Source organism: Nilaparvata lugens, chromosome 2 (genome assembly GCF_014356525.2).
Source record: "Nilaparvata lugens isolate BPH chromosome 2, ASM1435652v1, whole genome shotgun sequence".
NCBI classification, from domain to species: Eukaryota; Metazoa; Arthropoda; class Insecta; order Hemiptera; family Delphacidae; genus Nilaparvata; species Nilaparvata lugens.
The window spans coordinates 9788109-9804224 of record NC_052505.1 but is presented as its reverse complement, the minus strand read 5'-3'; the positions used below and the strand labels follow the sequence as shown (position 1 = coordinate 9804224).

Here is a 16116-nt window from a genome sequence, read left to right as displayed (position 1 = left end):
ATTACTAGTGTTGAAAAGGTTCAAATTTTCTTCAATCAGCTGATACACGTCTTCGACTTTTACGTTTAAAAGAAAACTATCTGTATCGGTCATACAGAGTTCTACACGATCCCACGGTATAATTTTTTGTAATTTGCAATAGAAAAAATCGTACATATGGAATTTACTCAACTCCAGTACCGAAAACCTGGAATAGACAGGCTTGTTCATTTTTAGTTCCAACTTGCGAGAGAAAACCGTGATCACGTTTGGACTAATTATTTGCCAGCATTTGCATAACGGATTTGAAATGTACTTATCTAACCGTTTTTCATCAGTGATAATTTTAACATTGATATGCTTGCAAACAGATTGAATAGTTTTTCCAAAGATCAGATTGCAACAGGCCTTAAAGAAGGATATTTCAAATTTATTTTTTGTGTTCTGCCTATTCCAGATATTGAAGTCGATGTAGCTTTTCAGCCAGGGAGATTGGGAAAAGCTAATGATGCAATGTACTTTTGATAATTGCAAGCCGAGCTGAAGGTAGAGCTTTAAATTGAGGTAATGGACAATGTACTTTTCACTGTCAAAAAGTGTATTCATGAGCTTTTTGGTTCCAGTTTGACCGTTCTCATTTGTTTGATAGTTTGACAGCAATTCGTGCGGCGGTGTTTGGTGGAGAGGCGTGAGTGGGAAGCTGGCATGCTTATCATGCAACTCTTTCGGATACTTGAGATCACATTCTATTATATATTCGGTTTCTGAATTGCTGTCCAAATTCGCGAAATCAAGCTTGGAAATTTCTTGCTATGAGAGGAATTTGAAATTTCCAACAGGTAAGCTTCGGCTCATAGCTTCCGAGTATAAACTGTTTGCATCGATATAAAGCAGATAATTACTCGGTTTTGAAGGGTCGTATGTCTCGGGTAGATGTTTGTTATTTGCCTCACAATAACGTTTACCGATAAATGACACCCCACCCCTCATCCCTGCCTTAAACATGAGATGCATGTCAGGATGAGTAATCAATTCTAGTTCGACTTTAGTGTGTTTCAACATACAATTCCAAGTAAAGTGCGCGAGGGAAACAAAATGAGTAACATCAAGGCCGTATGAGCTAAAAAGCGTAGACCTCATGGATTTACCGAGCGCTTTCAGAATGAAATGTGAATCAAACACGGAGAAATTGTGAAAATAACACGAAATGTACTCTGGAGTACGAGCCAATAAATTACAAGAAACGTGTGCCGCACATAGGTAATTTCCGGTTTCGTGTGCTTGGTGACGACATTTATTATCGCTGTCTGAAAACGGTTGAGCACAAAGCCCGCAGTTTACCGAATTTTGAAATTTGCCCTCTTGACTTTCAGATAAATGTTGCATCGGAATTTCTCGTTTCATATCCTCATACAAAATGTCACCGAGATCTGTAATTTCCTGAAGAAATGTCTCCATGATTTTTTCATTTAAACTACTCGATCTATGGAGTACAGGTCCGTAAGCAATTTCCCCGTTCACATCGATAACAACAAAACAATAGCCGCAGGGAATATGTTGTGCTGTTTTCTTTGTATAGCTATGTGTGATTTCATCCCAATCGGATTCATCATCATCACTATTATTATCAATATTAACAATGTAAGTTTCTAAATCCGCGTAAATCGTGTACTTTTTCTTCAACGTAGCGCCTAGTTTCTTGAATTTAATTGTGTCTCCGCGTTTAGGATATGAAACTCGCTGTGATTGAAACTTGGAACAAAGCTGTTCATGTTTCATCAAATTTGCTTCGCCATCATAATTTTCAGATTTGTTCGATGTAAATCTATGGAAACAGAAATTGCAAATGTGTACTTGACCATTGCATTTTGGAAGGTGAGAGAAAAGACGCAATAGGCCGTTTTTCCCGTTCGTGGTATTAATTAAACAGGAATGAGTTTTTCCTGCATCGCCTTTCAGCATTAAAAGGTTAATTTGGTGCTTACGAGTGCGGAAAATGCTTGTGCGGTAGGGAAAAAACTTTTTGTTGTCATACGCGATGACATGAATTGCAATATCGGGATTCAGCATTTCAAATTTCTTAATATCGCGTGTCGTCACCAGAAAATTTACACCTCGCGTATTAAGTGTGTGAGCAAACTTGCTCAAATACTTTACAGTCAAGTCCGAGTTCCTTGGTTTCTGATGGAAATACGCGAGGACTGACCATAAAAAGCATTTTTCGTCAGACAGATTTTTGACATTTATAATGCAATGTTTGTTTTTAAGAAATTGCGGTGTTTGAATGAAACTGGATGTGAAGATTGGATTAAATTTAATCACATTCACATCCAGTGACTCAATTTTCTTCAAAACCCAACCTCTGCCATGTCGAAGAAAGTTGTCAAAAGATGAGAAGGATTTTTCTCACGGCCAACATGAAATGTTCGTTAAAATCTTCATAGTTCTCAAGTACGTTTAGCGCTATGTTGGAGTAACTATGAAGATTCATTAGAGATGAGACAGTCTTGCTAACCTCATCATCCATCACCACTAATTTATACAACAAAACATTCAACACGATGAACCACTTCACGTTTGCATCATGGCGTGCAGCGTGCTCCCTAATTATATTGAAAACGTGCCGTTTCGATCTCTCAAGCACGTTTTTGATATTGATCTCTTCGGGATCGTCGATGGTTATGTGATGACGGACCGCTGCTAAATTGACGCCATGTACTCTTCTTTCCCTCGGCATGATGTTAGATTCTGAAAAACAAAAGAATAACGATCAGGATGACATAGAATTAGAGTTTCATGTATGTTTTTAAATCAGTTGTGAATTGGCATTGGTAGAAGAAGGCTGTGTGAAAATGATATCTCAAGATCACATAATGTTGCATGAAAGATTGAGATTATTATCTTTTGATAAAAGATGGACAAAATCTTCTCCGCATTTGTCCGCGGAAAACATGGCAAAAGAAGGATTTATATTCGCATGTGCCCCAGACATTGTCCGATGTGTATTTTGTTCAATTTGTTTGGGAAAATGGGAAGAAAGTTACATACCAGCAATAGAACATGCAAGGTACAGTCCGAACTGTAGAAGGAAAGATAATATAACAATTAAAGAGGAGAATTTCGATAATAATATTCTACGGCAATATGAAGAAAGATATTTAACTTTCAAGCGTGTAGAAGATTCATCCGTTCAAGGAGAGTATTTTGAAAAGCATCATCTACATTGTGACTATTGTAAATCATTATCTGGTAAAGCAGAGTATTTTGTGAGAAATGGTTATTTCTTACATAAAAATCCATTCTATCTTCAATGTGTCTATTGCAAATATATTATCGAAAATCCATTTGAAAAAGTAATGCATTTACCGTTTTGTTTATATGAAGAGTGTGAGAAAGAAGAGCGAGGAGAGGATTATCTGGATATACCGTATAGTAAAGATGAGCTAAAATCGCATGCATGCAGTATGTTGTAGAAGGTTTTTTATCTTCCGAGCACAAAAATTGTCCTTCGAGGACAAAAACTGTCCTCCGATGACAAAAATCCTCCCCTCTGAGCACAAAAACTGTCCTCCAATGACAAAAATCCTCCCCTCCGAGGACAGAAATTGTCCTCCGAGGACAAATATTGTCATCGGAGCACAATTTTCCTCTCCTCCACAGAGGATAAAATCAAAGTAAAAATGTACTTACATGTACTGGTTGATGCTGCGTGAATGACAGGTATCTCCTCGACTGCACAGGTGGCTATGCTTCCTTTCAGATTGCTCGTTAACCTCTCAGGTGTGTTGCCTCGACGAGAGCTCAACTGGTTATTAGGTTGGAAGCCGTGTTGAGAAAATGCTGTGAAAATAATGAAATATTTGATAACTGATAATATTAGAAATCAATCGAGAGGCGGGAATGCTATTCAAAATATAGATTGTTTGAGTGAGCCCTATGTTGAGAGGTGAGAAAATGCTGAGAAAACAATGAAATATTTAATAACTGATAATATTAGAGATTAATAAGCATCATGAGAGCCTATTCAAAATATAGATTGTTTGAGTGAGTCCTATGTTGAGACATGGAGGAGATTTTTTTCAGCTTCTAGCAGGTGTGGGCAGACACCGTCCCATGCAGAGTTCTAGACAAGATTTTTTTCGTCTTCTAACACATGCCGGTCATGCAAGGATGCGATTCAAAAATATAGAATGTTTGAGTGACAGTTTTTTATGATAGGAGAGAGAATACTCACAAATCTGAATGTTGCCAATAACGATGTGGGAGCACGTGTTGTAGGGGAGAAATTTGAATTTTTTTCGCTTGTAGCACGCTTCACTCTCACTCGCACGAGCCTGGAACAGAGAGAGAAACATATGGTATATAAACAGAAGTGATGAGAGGAAAATTGTCATTTACATCAGAGTCTACTTTGAGTATACTTCGCGATGAGTTCTCCACCATCTTCATACATCCTGCCAGATAGCCCACCAGCACACCAGCGCGTGCTCAACTACTGGCAGCGGAAAGCCGCCATCGCTGCTGCTGAGTCGTCAGCTGCTGCACCCGTCGTCTCACCACTCAACGTGGAACCACCATCGCCGGGCGGCGAGATCGTGGTCGGGGACAGCCCTATTCAATGCCTGGCTCCAGCTGCTACCTGGGCACCGCGGCGAGCGGTGCTAACTACTCTACCGAACATCAGGCAGAAGCAGGGGAAGCGGAAGTTGACATTTGAGGAGGAGGCTGAAGTTAGCGGGGATGAGGACGAGTCAATCTACTCTCAAACAAAGGTTAGTTTCAACAAATATTATCAACTTGTGTGTGTACAGATTTTTTTCCATGATTGATTGTTAAAAAAATCTGTGCACATACAAGCCCTTGATTATTATTATTATTTGATACCAATATTATTTGAAATGATTAGAAATTGATGGCAAGGAAATATTATTTGAAGTGATTAGAAATCGAATTATGAGATATTATTGATTAAAGTAGTCGATCATGCATAAATTATTTGTTACCAATATTATTTGAAGTGATTAGAACGATCATGCATCAATTATTTGTTACCAATATTATTTGAACTGATTAGTATGTTCATGCATCAATTATTTGTTAGCAATATTATTTGAAATGATTAGAAAATGATTGCAAGGAAATATTATTTGAACTGATTAGAAATTGAATTATGAGATATTATTGATTAAAGTAATCGATCATGCAACAATTATTTGTTACCAATATTATTTGAACCAATTAGAACGTTCATGCATCAATTATTTGTTACCAATATTATTTGAACTGATTAGAAATTGAATTATGAGATATTATTGTTTAAAGTAATCAATCATGCATAAATTATTTGATAGCAAGGAAATATTATTTCAATAACTGATATTACTCACTTTATGCAGAGAATGCCAATCTGATGATGGCAAGTTGAGATTATGACAATAATCTGATGTAGAGATCAATAATCTATTGATCAAGTTCTCTAGTATGATGATAATCTGAAACAAATAAGACACTAATCAAATATTTTTCAACAGAAACGAGCTGCTATGGAGCACAACTCATCCATGGTTCCACTAGTAGAGGAGGTGTGGCGAGCGGGGGATGAATTGGACTTTGTGCAACTAATCAACCAGCCTGCAACCAAACCCTGGATCCCGCTGAGAGAATTAAAGGAGCACACTCCCTACCCCATTATTGCAGCAAGGGAACAAACAAATATGCATGGACGACGGGTAATTTTAAAAATTACCAATGCAGGAAGCAAATCTGTGAGTGAGGTATATTTACTGCAACGATTTGCTTCCTGCATTAGCACAGAGAAAATAGAGCAATTTAACGCTAAGTGTAAAAATTTTGTAATGATGGTAACACATAAGTCGGGGAATTGGACTGATATAAAAATTGTTAAGCATTAACAATTTTCATATCTATACAATTCGTCGACTTATGTGATACGAATTGTATAGATGTATGTATGTGTAAAAGTGGTGAATAAATTGTAATATTGTTTTTATAAAAATTGTTTTCAATTCTTACCTGTTGTTGTTGATAAGTTCACAATGAATAGTAGAAACACAGAAGAAATGGTTCACCTGCTTACACTCTGTTGTGAATGATATTTAAATAAGGTGAGCGCCCCTTTTATAGTTTGTTGTGAGCATGCTCAGTAGTCTTTACTGCTACACAGACACACACACACACACACAGCCAAGCGCTCGCTTCGGTGACTCGCTCCCTCCCACATCTGTTTTGGCACGTGTTCCTGCAGATGTGGGTGGGCGTGATGGCGGCGTCATTTCCCCCTTTTCAAATTGCCTTCACCTTTTCAGATTATTTGTTATTTGAAATAATATTCTTATCATTCAAGCAATGTTATAAGCACATAGCAATAGCATGTGAATTCGTTTCCAACTCGATTGAAAATTAAACCAATTCGATTTTCTTTTGATCAAGTTGGTGTAATGATTAATTAATTAATTAACCTCAGTTAATGTTCAACCATTGAGTTGAAAGGTGAGAAAATGGTATGTAGGAGAAAGCAGAGTTCGAGGAAACGAGGTAAAGGAATCTTGAGTTCAGCGACAAAACTTTTTAAGGGTGTGTCAGGTTTGGCAGGTAATGTCACATCAACTATTTTAAATAAGGTAATTGATAATCTCCAGGATGAAATTCATATTCCGGGATACCAGTGGTGTGGCCCTGGCACAAAGGTTAATGAAAGGTTAAAGAGAGGTGATCAAGGTATAAATTCATTAGATAGAGCCTGTAAGGTACATGATATAGCGTACACACAAAATAGTGATAATAAAACTCGAGCGGTAGCTGACAGAGCTCTAGCAACAGGACATTTTCAAAAATCCACAAACACCTCCTGCTGAGAAAGCACTTAGCTATCTTGTTACAAACGTCATGAAAGCTAAAGCGGCATTTGGTGGGTCTTTGAGAAAGAAGAAGAAGAAGAAGAAGAATGAGAGGAGAAGTTATAGTAATGATATTAGACGCAAAGCTATAGCTCAGTTGAAAAAGCATATTGCAGGAAAAGGGTATTTTTTGAAGCCTTTTCCTCAAATAACTAGTGGGGGGAGGGTTTTAATTCCACCCCCCCCACCACCCCCATCATCATATGGAGTGAGTTTATTCCCTCAAAAACAAGTTAAGAAACGTAGAACAACAAAGAAGAGTAGGAAGAATAAGAAGACATGAATATTGAAGGAGATGAGTAATTATGATTTGATTGATTGGTCAAAATTATTACAGATTCGGCTGAGAGGTATATATAAGAGATATGAGAGATATAAGAGGTATAAGAGATTCAGCATATATATATGCTAGATGCATTACCCAAAAAAATTCTAAAAAACTAGAATGCCATTGTGAATTTAGCGAGGGAAAGCGAGGAAGGCACACATCGGGTTGCATATAAAAAAGTCTGCTCCATTGTTTGGTATTTTGATCCAATTGGAAATTTACAACCGCCATACGAATTGGACAAATATTGGAAAAAAGAAATTGGAGTAAATATATTTTATAATGTAGAGCACATGCAACCATTAAATAGTGATTTTTGTGGTCATCTTACATTATTGTTTCTTGCAAATCAGTTGTAATTAAGTGTTTGTGCTGAACACACATTACAAGATGGTTGTTATTACATTAAGATCTAACACAAGTAACCTCTACGAACATTTACAAGAAATTATAGAATTGGATAAAAATTGTGAATGGGAAATTGGATTGATTAATTTTTGTAGTTACAATAGTATTGCAAACATTAACAAAGGAACAAATTCCAGCTTCAAATATGGTGATAGATTAATTGAGCTGGATATGGGTGCATATGAAGTTGAGGATATTATAAAATCTTTAAAGAATAAATTGAATATTAATGAGAAGAAGAAGAATAAACTTATTATACGAGCAAACGTAAATACTATGAAGATTGAAATTCATTCTGATAAAGCCATTGATTTAACACGTACTGATTTAATTGGTAAGATACTTGGTTTTGATAATGTTGTTTTGGAACCAAATAAATGGCATTATTCTCAGCATTTGGTTAACATAACAAGCATTGGTAGTATTGTACTCGAGTGTAATTTAGCATGTGGTAGTTACTCTGACGGAAAACAAAAACATATAATCTACGAATTTTCACCAAAGGTTCCTAGCGGCTATTTAATAAACAAAGTACCATCACCAATTATTTATGTACCTTTGAATACGCATCGAATTCAAACTATTAATGTAAAGGTAACAGACCAGAACGGATCGTTTATTGATTTCCGTGGAGATACAATTACAATTAGGTTGCACATACGTGAAAAACAAAAGTAAACGTAATGGGTTATCTTGTTTTCAATCCACGTTCAAATAAGACGTGTACACGCAATGTCATTAGAGAGACGAACATGAGAGCGTCAACACCTAAAAACAAATGTGCTTTGTCGGCTTGTTGACTGGCGGTTAGTTGATTGGCGGAATGTTAGGAGGAGGAGCGGCAGCAATTAGTGAAATTCTGGACGTGGAGACAGACCTTCAGTTTTATAATGATATAACCAAATTCCAATTTCACACTCATACAGTTTATTCGGGACAGGAAATAAAAAACTCTGACGAGGCACGTATTGGCATAAATTCTTTAGATGTCTATTCTTTACCTTGCAAATCATTTATATTTATTGAGGGAACAGTTATTATACAAAATAACTGTATATTAATTTGTATATTGTACAAAAATAATTTGTATATTGTACAAAACCGGGAACAGACCCAACTGATGCACCAGTTGCGGCAGACTATAAATTAAGCAGTAACGTAATCGGCAACCTTTTTGACAAAATACGATATGAATTAGCAGGTCAGCAAATTTCTAAATCAAGATTGATTGGATTAACATCTACAGTTAAAGCTATACTAGTGAAGAATATGCTCGATAAAAACACATATCACCTGGCTGGTTTTGACAGAGCAGGATATGAGCTAACGGATAATAAATTCACTTTCTGTGTACCACTCAAATTAATCCTCCCGTTTTTTGAAGATTTTCAAAGAATAATTTTAAATTTGAAACAGGAACTCGTCTTATTGAGGTCACCGACAAACCTAAATTGTGTTGAGTCCGCAAGTGGAACAAGCGTTAGTGTGAAAATTACAAAACTGCAATGGAGAATGCCCTACATAACTTTAGAAGATCATGTAAGACTGAAATTATTGAGACTGCTCGATGCTGACACTCCACTGAAATTAGGTTTCCGGCATTGGGAAATTTGTGAATTACCAAATTTGCAAAATTCACTTAACCATTCTTGGGCAGTTCGCACCACATCGAGTTTTGATAGTCCAAAATACGTTATAATTGCATTTCAAACTGATCGTAAGAATAAAATTAAAAAATCAATATTTAATTTCAATAGCTGCGGTATTTACAATGTTAAAGTATATTTGAACACCGAGTATTATCCATATGAAAATCTGCTAGGTGAAAAGGAGGTATTATACCGGATGTTTTTGGATTTCATGCCCTCGTATTATAATCATTCAATCAATAGCGAACTCGGAACAGAAATTGACTTTAAAATGTTTTGTGAATCAACACCGCTGATTGTTGTGGACTGTTCGCACCAAGCAAGTCATTTGAAATCATCGACAGATCTTCGTATTGAAATGGAATTTAATAGTGCAGTACCTGCAAATACTTCTGCCTATTGCGTTTTAATTAGCGATCGTGTGATGGAGTACACACCTCTGACGAGCATGGTGAAAGAAGTTCAGTAATTTTATTGATAGAGTGCACCGGCTGCAATATTATATAAGGTGTGCACTCTGACAAATTTGGTTCATTATCAGTTTCACCTTTAAACAGGTAACATCTAAAATGTCCTATTCTTTGTGTTCTGATATTTTGGACAAAGCGCAAACTCAGTCTATTGGTATCCAGTGTGATCTTGATTCCGATAGTTTCTATTATGAACCAAGGTGCAGTACACCGATCCAGAAGCCGCTGCAGGTGGAGGAGGAGGAGCAGAAACGTGAGGAGGAGGAGAAAGATGGAGGATTCGACGAGCCCGCCGAAGAGAAAGAAGTGGACAAGCAAGCAAGTATGAAAATTGCTACAGTTGATCTTCACTGGTTTAAACAAGATTGTAATCAAATTATTGTGAAAGAACTTGCCATAATTGATCAGTTTAATAATTATATTGTATTCCATTTCAAATCACCATTTGCAAAGACAGAATTGAGTGCAAAATTGTATAACTATGTAACATGGTTAGAACGTCACTATCATAAAATAAAATGGGAGGATGGAGATTTAGAATACAGTGAGTCATTAATACGTGATTACCTTGTAGGTTATGAGAAAATTTTCACAAAAGGAACTGAGAAAGCAAAGTTTTTAAGAAGATTACATACTAACGTTCAATGTATACCAAAGGATTTTGCAAAACCCGATTTCAGCTTTTTCACTAGTTCATGGTGCTATGGTGTGTGTAACATTCATAAAAATAGACCAGATGGAAGTTGTGCTTTGTTCTCTGCCCAACATTATAATTATTTGTTGTTTAAAAATATGTATCAAACAAATAATTTCATGTGTGAAAACAATCGAATGCAAAGTATGAAAATGGCCGCGAAGTACATGAATTCGCAGAAAAGAAACTTTGCTCGTTATGGATTCTTCTACAACAGGAAAGAGATTCAGTGTGTTTATTGCATGCATGCATTGAGACTGCATAAAGCACGTACATGTTGTCTGTCTGCAATTAATGAAGAAAGGCCACTTAATTACTCTATAATAGTAACAGCCTACACTTAGTTTTGTTCATTCGCTTATCATGGATCCGAGAAAGTGGTTGACCGCTGACAACAAGTTGGAAGTGAGGTTGAAAAACTGTATTGATTGGTATGATGAGTGTGAAAGTGCAATTAGGAAATCAACTCATGAAAATTATAGTTTGGCGAAACAATTAAAAGACATTTTTCTAAGCACGGTTAATTTAAATGACATAAGAGACTATCTATGTTATTATCATCCTCATAATTTGTGTATAGATAAGTTAATTGGAATTGAAGATGAAATTATGAATAGTTGTGCTGGTGAAATGTGTAAATATACTTTTTCTGTGTTCAAATGATTTTTCATTCCAATATCCCCACTCATGATTTTTAGTTTAGTACTCGGTCAGAGCTAGACGTGTCAACAGCAACGTGTGTGGTGTGATCTTTTTTATACAGGCGAGACACGACTGTCTTCAAGTTGTAGGTACAACACTTGCACATTGTTAATTTATAGAACAGAGACACATGTCAAACATCTGGGAAGCCGTTAACATGCAGTGTTATGGTTTTTCAAAATTCAAAAAATTAACTTGTCTCTTGATGGGAATTTCATTTAATGAATTTGATTCAATTGCCAAGAATATTAAATTTTCAACAGGATGTCAAGATGTTGATTTACTGTTAACAAAAACAGAAAATGTATACTTTCCAATTTTATCTGAAATATTCAAATTGCTCGATATACTAGACAGCGGCCATCTACATTATGATTGTACAAATGATTCAGCATTATCTGTTGTTAAAAATTCCGATGAACTTTGGAAATGCTTGTACGATATTGCAGATAAAAAATGTAAAAGAACTTAGATCATTGACCTCTCTCTGGATTCACTTTAATATGACAGTATAGATGTGGAGAGAAGGATTCACTTTAATATGACAGTAAAGATGTGGAGTGATAGGGAATTTCTCAATTCACTTTAATCTGTCAGTATAGCATTAGATGTAGAGCAATAGAGAATTTCTCAATTCACTTCAATCTGTCAGTATAGATGTAGAGAGAAGGATTTACTTTGATCTGTCAGCATAGCAATAGATGTAGAGAGAAGGATTCACTTCAATCTGTCAGCATAGATGTAGAGAGAAGGATTCACTTTAATCTGTCAGCAAGGGAATTTTTTCCCCCTCAAAGGGAAATTATTTTTCCCCTCACTTTCTTCATCCCCCTCATCCATACTGGGCAAGGGGAAGGGGAAATCTATTTGAGAGAGAGATATATCTTTCTCTCTTTTCATCCCCCTCATCACCACTGGACAAGGGGAAGGGGAAATCTATTTGAGAGAGAGATATATCTCTCTCTTTTCATCCCCCTCATCTATACTGGGCAAGGGGAAGGGGAAATCTATTTTTAGAAAGAGAGAGAGAGAAAGATATATATCTCTCTCTTTTCATCCCCCTCATCGCCACTGGACAAGGGGAAGGGGAAATCTACTTTTAAGAACACCCCCCACCATGCGGGCGGGGGGAAGGGGAGGCGGGATGGACGAGGGGTGAGAGGGGGGAGGGGATTTTCGAGCAAAAAAACCTGTCTAAACTCTTAAGTTCCCTCTACTAAAAATATGTTAATTGGGTAAAAAATGTGAAATGAGTAAAAATGTAAAATGAGTAAAAAATAGAGTGATGCCTTCTCTAGGGGTTTTTACAGAACGGCTTGTATATATTGCTGCATGAAGCTCATGAGGTGGTACTGTATAGGCCTATCAGGATTGAAGTATCAGCAAATATGATCAAAACAAACATGGCTTTGCGCTCTGAGCCCAACCACGTTGAGCTCCAATTAATTTCAGGATAATGTTCATTCACCATGTGAATAATAGGAATTCAAAATCATTTTGAGAATTTGAATTCATATTATTTTGACACACCTAGCCTATATATAGTTTGGAAACTTCAAATAAACAGAACATTTGATTGAATCGAGCAACTATTGATGGTCTTGATGGATATGCCAACAAAGCAAGCACTCTCAATCGATTGCCTGCAGGTCTCAATTCTCGTTGTTTTTGTCGATGAGGCGGGCATAGTGAGCCTGCCGGCTTTTGTCATATTACCTACTATTTGAATCAAACGGTTATTAATATAAACACTCAACATATTCATTCATAATTTGGTAACGCAAAAACGTTTCAGTGACTCCAAGTGAACTATATTTCTGTCACATTTGGGAGTGAAATAACACAAGCGATTTGGTTATTTTTCACCCCCGATCATTTTAATGAAATAAGAAATTACTGTGATTTTTAGTGTTTTTTAGATCTGGTGATCAGATCTACAATTCCACATGTCGGTGAAACTATTCATTGTTTTGCCTTGAAATGTGAAAGATATGGACAACATGAATTAAAAAGCTTTTTTCTAATTCGATTTTAGTAATAATTGTTTCTTGATTCTGTTATGGCATGTATTATGCTCTTTGACAAAAAACTGAATTAATTTTTATTGAAGTAATATTTTGAACCAGAATGAACACTATACCTTCCAAATGGGATTTATCCCAAGGTATACTTATGTTGAGTTTCAATGTACATTTGCCTTCTTTGCAAATAGCTTCCTCTTGAAGTGGAATATCCGGAACTGTACCATCATCCACTATTTCTGCAATCTGTCCATCTGTAATAATATCATCTAATTAAATTGATACTCTTTTATGATTCTGAAAAGATAAAACAGGCTATTGCCCAAAACTTCTTCAACTTTGTAATTTTGTCTTGAATTATTATTATATTGAACGAAAATTCAAAAATGCTGTAAACGATACCGAAGACTTCTGCTACTGCAAATATTGACAACAGGGTGAACAGCTAGAAGGAAATTTGATGAAAGCCACTATCCAAAAATGATCTGTCGGAATTATTTGCAGTTTACTCTGTTATCGATATTTGCAGTAGCAGAATTCTTTGGGATGGCTCACAGTGTTTAAATTTGGATTTTCGTTTAATATTATATTATTTATTCAATAGCATTTGAACAAATGAAATTTTCCCATCTACAAACTTCAACTATATATAGGCAACTAGCCTATAATATATCATCCCACATTGTTTGGATGTTGAGAAAAAATGGTATATTTTTTATAAAATACAATACCAGAGTCATGTGAGCTGAAATATGTTGAACCCATAACAAGCCTTATATAATATCATTGACTTACAGGAAACTGACAATTTTTATTCACAAGATACAGGAGTATTATATTATGTTTTTGTTGGTTAAAAATCATCTCATGTGTCTGGGATATAATTTTTGCCTGATGGTTTTTTTCAGCTAAAGGCCTAGCCATTATCGATTTACACCTTTTCAATCATTATAAAACAGATTGATAAAATTACATAACTGGGGAATTTGAAACTTTATACCAACAGAACAGCTCATACACTCTGCATAGTAATAAAGGGAAAAATTATTTGAGAGACAAATAATTCAAATTAAAAAATCGAACTAACAAATTCTTCAAAATTGATATTCCATGATTTGAGTTTTATATCAACTTCTATTCTATTTGATTATTTGTTCCTTGTTTTTATCAGCTTTTTGGATGAGAAGCTCTTCGCTGTACGGGTATTTTTACGTAAACAAAAATGTTTTGTTCATAATCACTATTATGAACGAAAAAATTTTAGATCATAATCATTCATTAATTTTCCATTGCAAATATCAACTTAAATTAGGGCCTATGATCTTCCCATCAGTTCCAAACATACCTATGATTGAATCAGCCCGGTTGAGTCCAGCGTATCCCGAGAGTAAGACGACGACCAGAAGAGAAACCTGAATTCCAGCCACCATTGTCTATAGATATCTGAAAATATATTTGAAATCATAATAGGCTTATATTTGCTACTGTACCTTTATGAAAAGCAGAATTGACTCTTTAATTAATATTCCCACTAATTTAGAGTGAATTAATTTCTAATCCTAGTAATAATTACTCTTAATTATTAAGAAGACACTCACCATAGTGGAAGAGAGTATGATATGAACTCTACATACTACCGTAGCAACATAATTTGATCTAATATATAGATTGATAAATTCAGAAATGTTATTCATTATCTAGCAGGTAACCCGTGCTAACCCGTGCACTAAACTGCAAGGTTAACTGATTTGAATTAAAACTTTACCTATATTGAAATCTTGACGAATTCAAAATAGACCTATAACCATCCTCGGTAAATTAACAATCTATATGCAAAAATTCAAGTTAATGAGTCCATTGAATCAGTTGATCAGACGTGATAATGCGTCTTATTCCTTAATTTTATTTCCTGTAATAATTCGTGAATTTCCTATCCCGTACGTGAATAAGCCATTTTTCCCTTTATTTCATTATAGATATTGAGTATTTCTTGAAGCTTCAGCACAACAAATATCAAATTGAAACTTGTTTAGATAATAGTGTACGGTACTGAAACTAATATCAGGCAAACGAATGTTTCTGGGTTGATGTGCATTTGTTAGACTCCGTCCAAAATCTAAAACTACAGAATTGTGTGTTTTTCCCCAACTATGTTCTTACTAGCAGGAACCCGTGCTCCGCAAGGAGCTATTTCAAAATTTGACAAAATGAAAACTTGACGTAATGATATTTTGAAAAATTGAAAATAGGCCTATAACCATCCTTGGTTAATTAAGAATGTATATGGAAAATTTCAAGTTAATTCGTCCAGTAGTTCAGACGTGATGATGCGTCAAACATAATTTTCCTATCCCGTACGTGTATAAGCCAGTTCTTTACTTTTTTAATATTGAAGAAGAGAAAAAAAAACTTTATAAGTACATTATGACTCATAACTATATAGTCAAGAAAAAAAACAATAAAACAGTTAATCCATCGAAAAGTAACCATATAACTCCTAACTATCGATTATATGTATCTTGGGTTGTGCTACCGTTACAGCAGATAATTTACACACATACAACTTGATGCCTAAATATGCACAGCATAAAGTTAAAAACCCTAACCAGCCAAATAATATATAAAAAACAAAACTAGAGGAATTTACAACATCTCCCCAAGAATTTGGAAGATCTACTTTGTGAAATATATCTGACGATATTACATCTTGAACTGTAAATTCCGGAACCTTTATATCTATATCAGTTTTTAAAATTTCGCTAAAATTAACAAAATTAGGATTGAAATGCGGTTGCAAAACATCAATTTTCAACGAATTAAACTTAACCCAATGCAAAGGTAAGTAATGGAGAACCTGAGGTTGTTTATCAACATTTGCGTCACACGGAAAAGTCTTTCTCACCATTATTCTCCCGCCGACCGAAATCTCGCAATGACAGGGTAAAACC

General features: G+C 35.5%; 3 protein-coding genes across 6 annotated transcripts in view; 1 reads left to right on the top strand and 2 right to left on the bottom strand.

Annotated features, from left to right (window-relative positions):
* LOC111053018 overlaps positions 1 to 16116 on the bottom strand; it is a 208421-nt gene that overhangs the window by 146267 nt on the left and 46038 nt on the right. The window lies entirely within an intron of this gene.
* LOC111062239 overlaps positions 1 to 16116 on the bottom strand; it is a 61077-nt gene that overhangs the window by 26505 nt on the left and 18456 nt on the right. For 3 of the 4 annotated variants that reach the window (XM_039420508.1, XM_039420509.1, XM_039420507.1), the window contains exons 2-3: positions 14514 to 14611; positions 13288 to 13422 (exon numbers count right to left, since the gene is read on the bottom strand). In XM_039420508.1, coding sequence (XP_039276442.1) covers positions 13288 to 13422; positions 14514 to 14598 — 220 coding nt within the window. In that variant the 5' untranslated portion in view covers positions 14599 to 14611. Of the gene's footprint in view, positions 1 to 13287; positions 13423 to 14513; positions 14612 to 14933; positions 15065 to 16116 lie in introns of those variants that run through there. The other variant, XM_039420510.1, reaches the window with a different exon arrangement.
* Positions 1770 to 5995, top strand: LOC120349782. Its single transcript, XM_039420512.1, has 2 exons — positions 1770 to 4751; positions 5511 to 5995. Exons 1-2 carry the CDS (start codon positions 4407 to 4409, stop codon positions 5889 to 5891), a joined length of 726 nt encoding a protein of 241 aa, XP_039276446.1. The 5' UTR covers positions 1770 to 4406; the 3' UTR covers positions 5892 to 5995.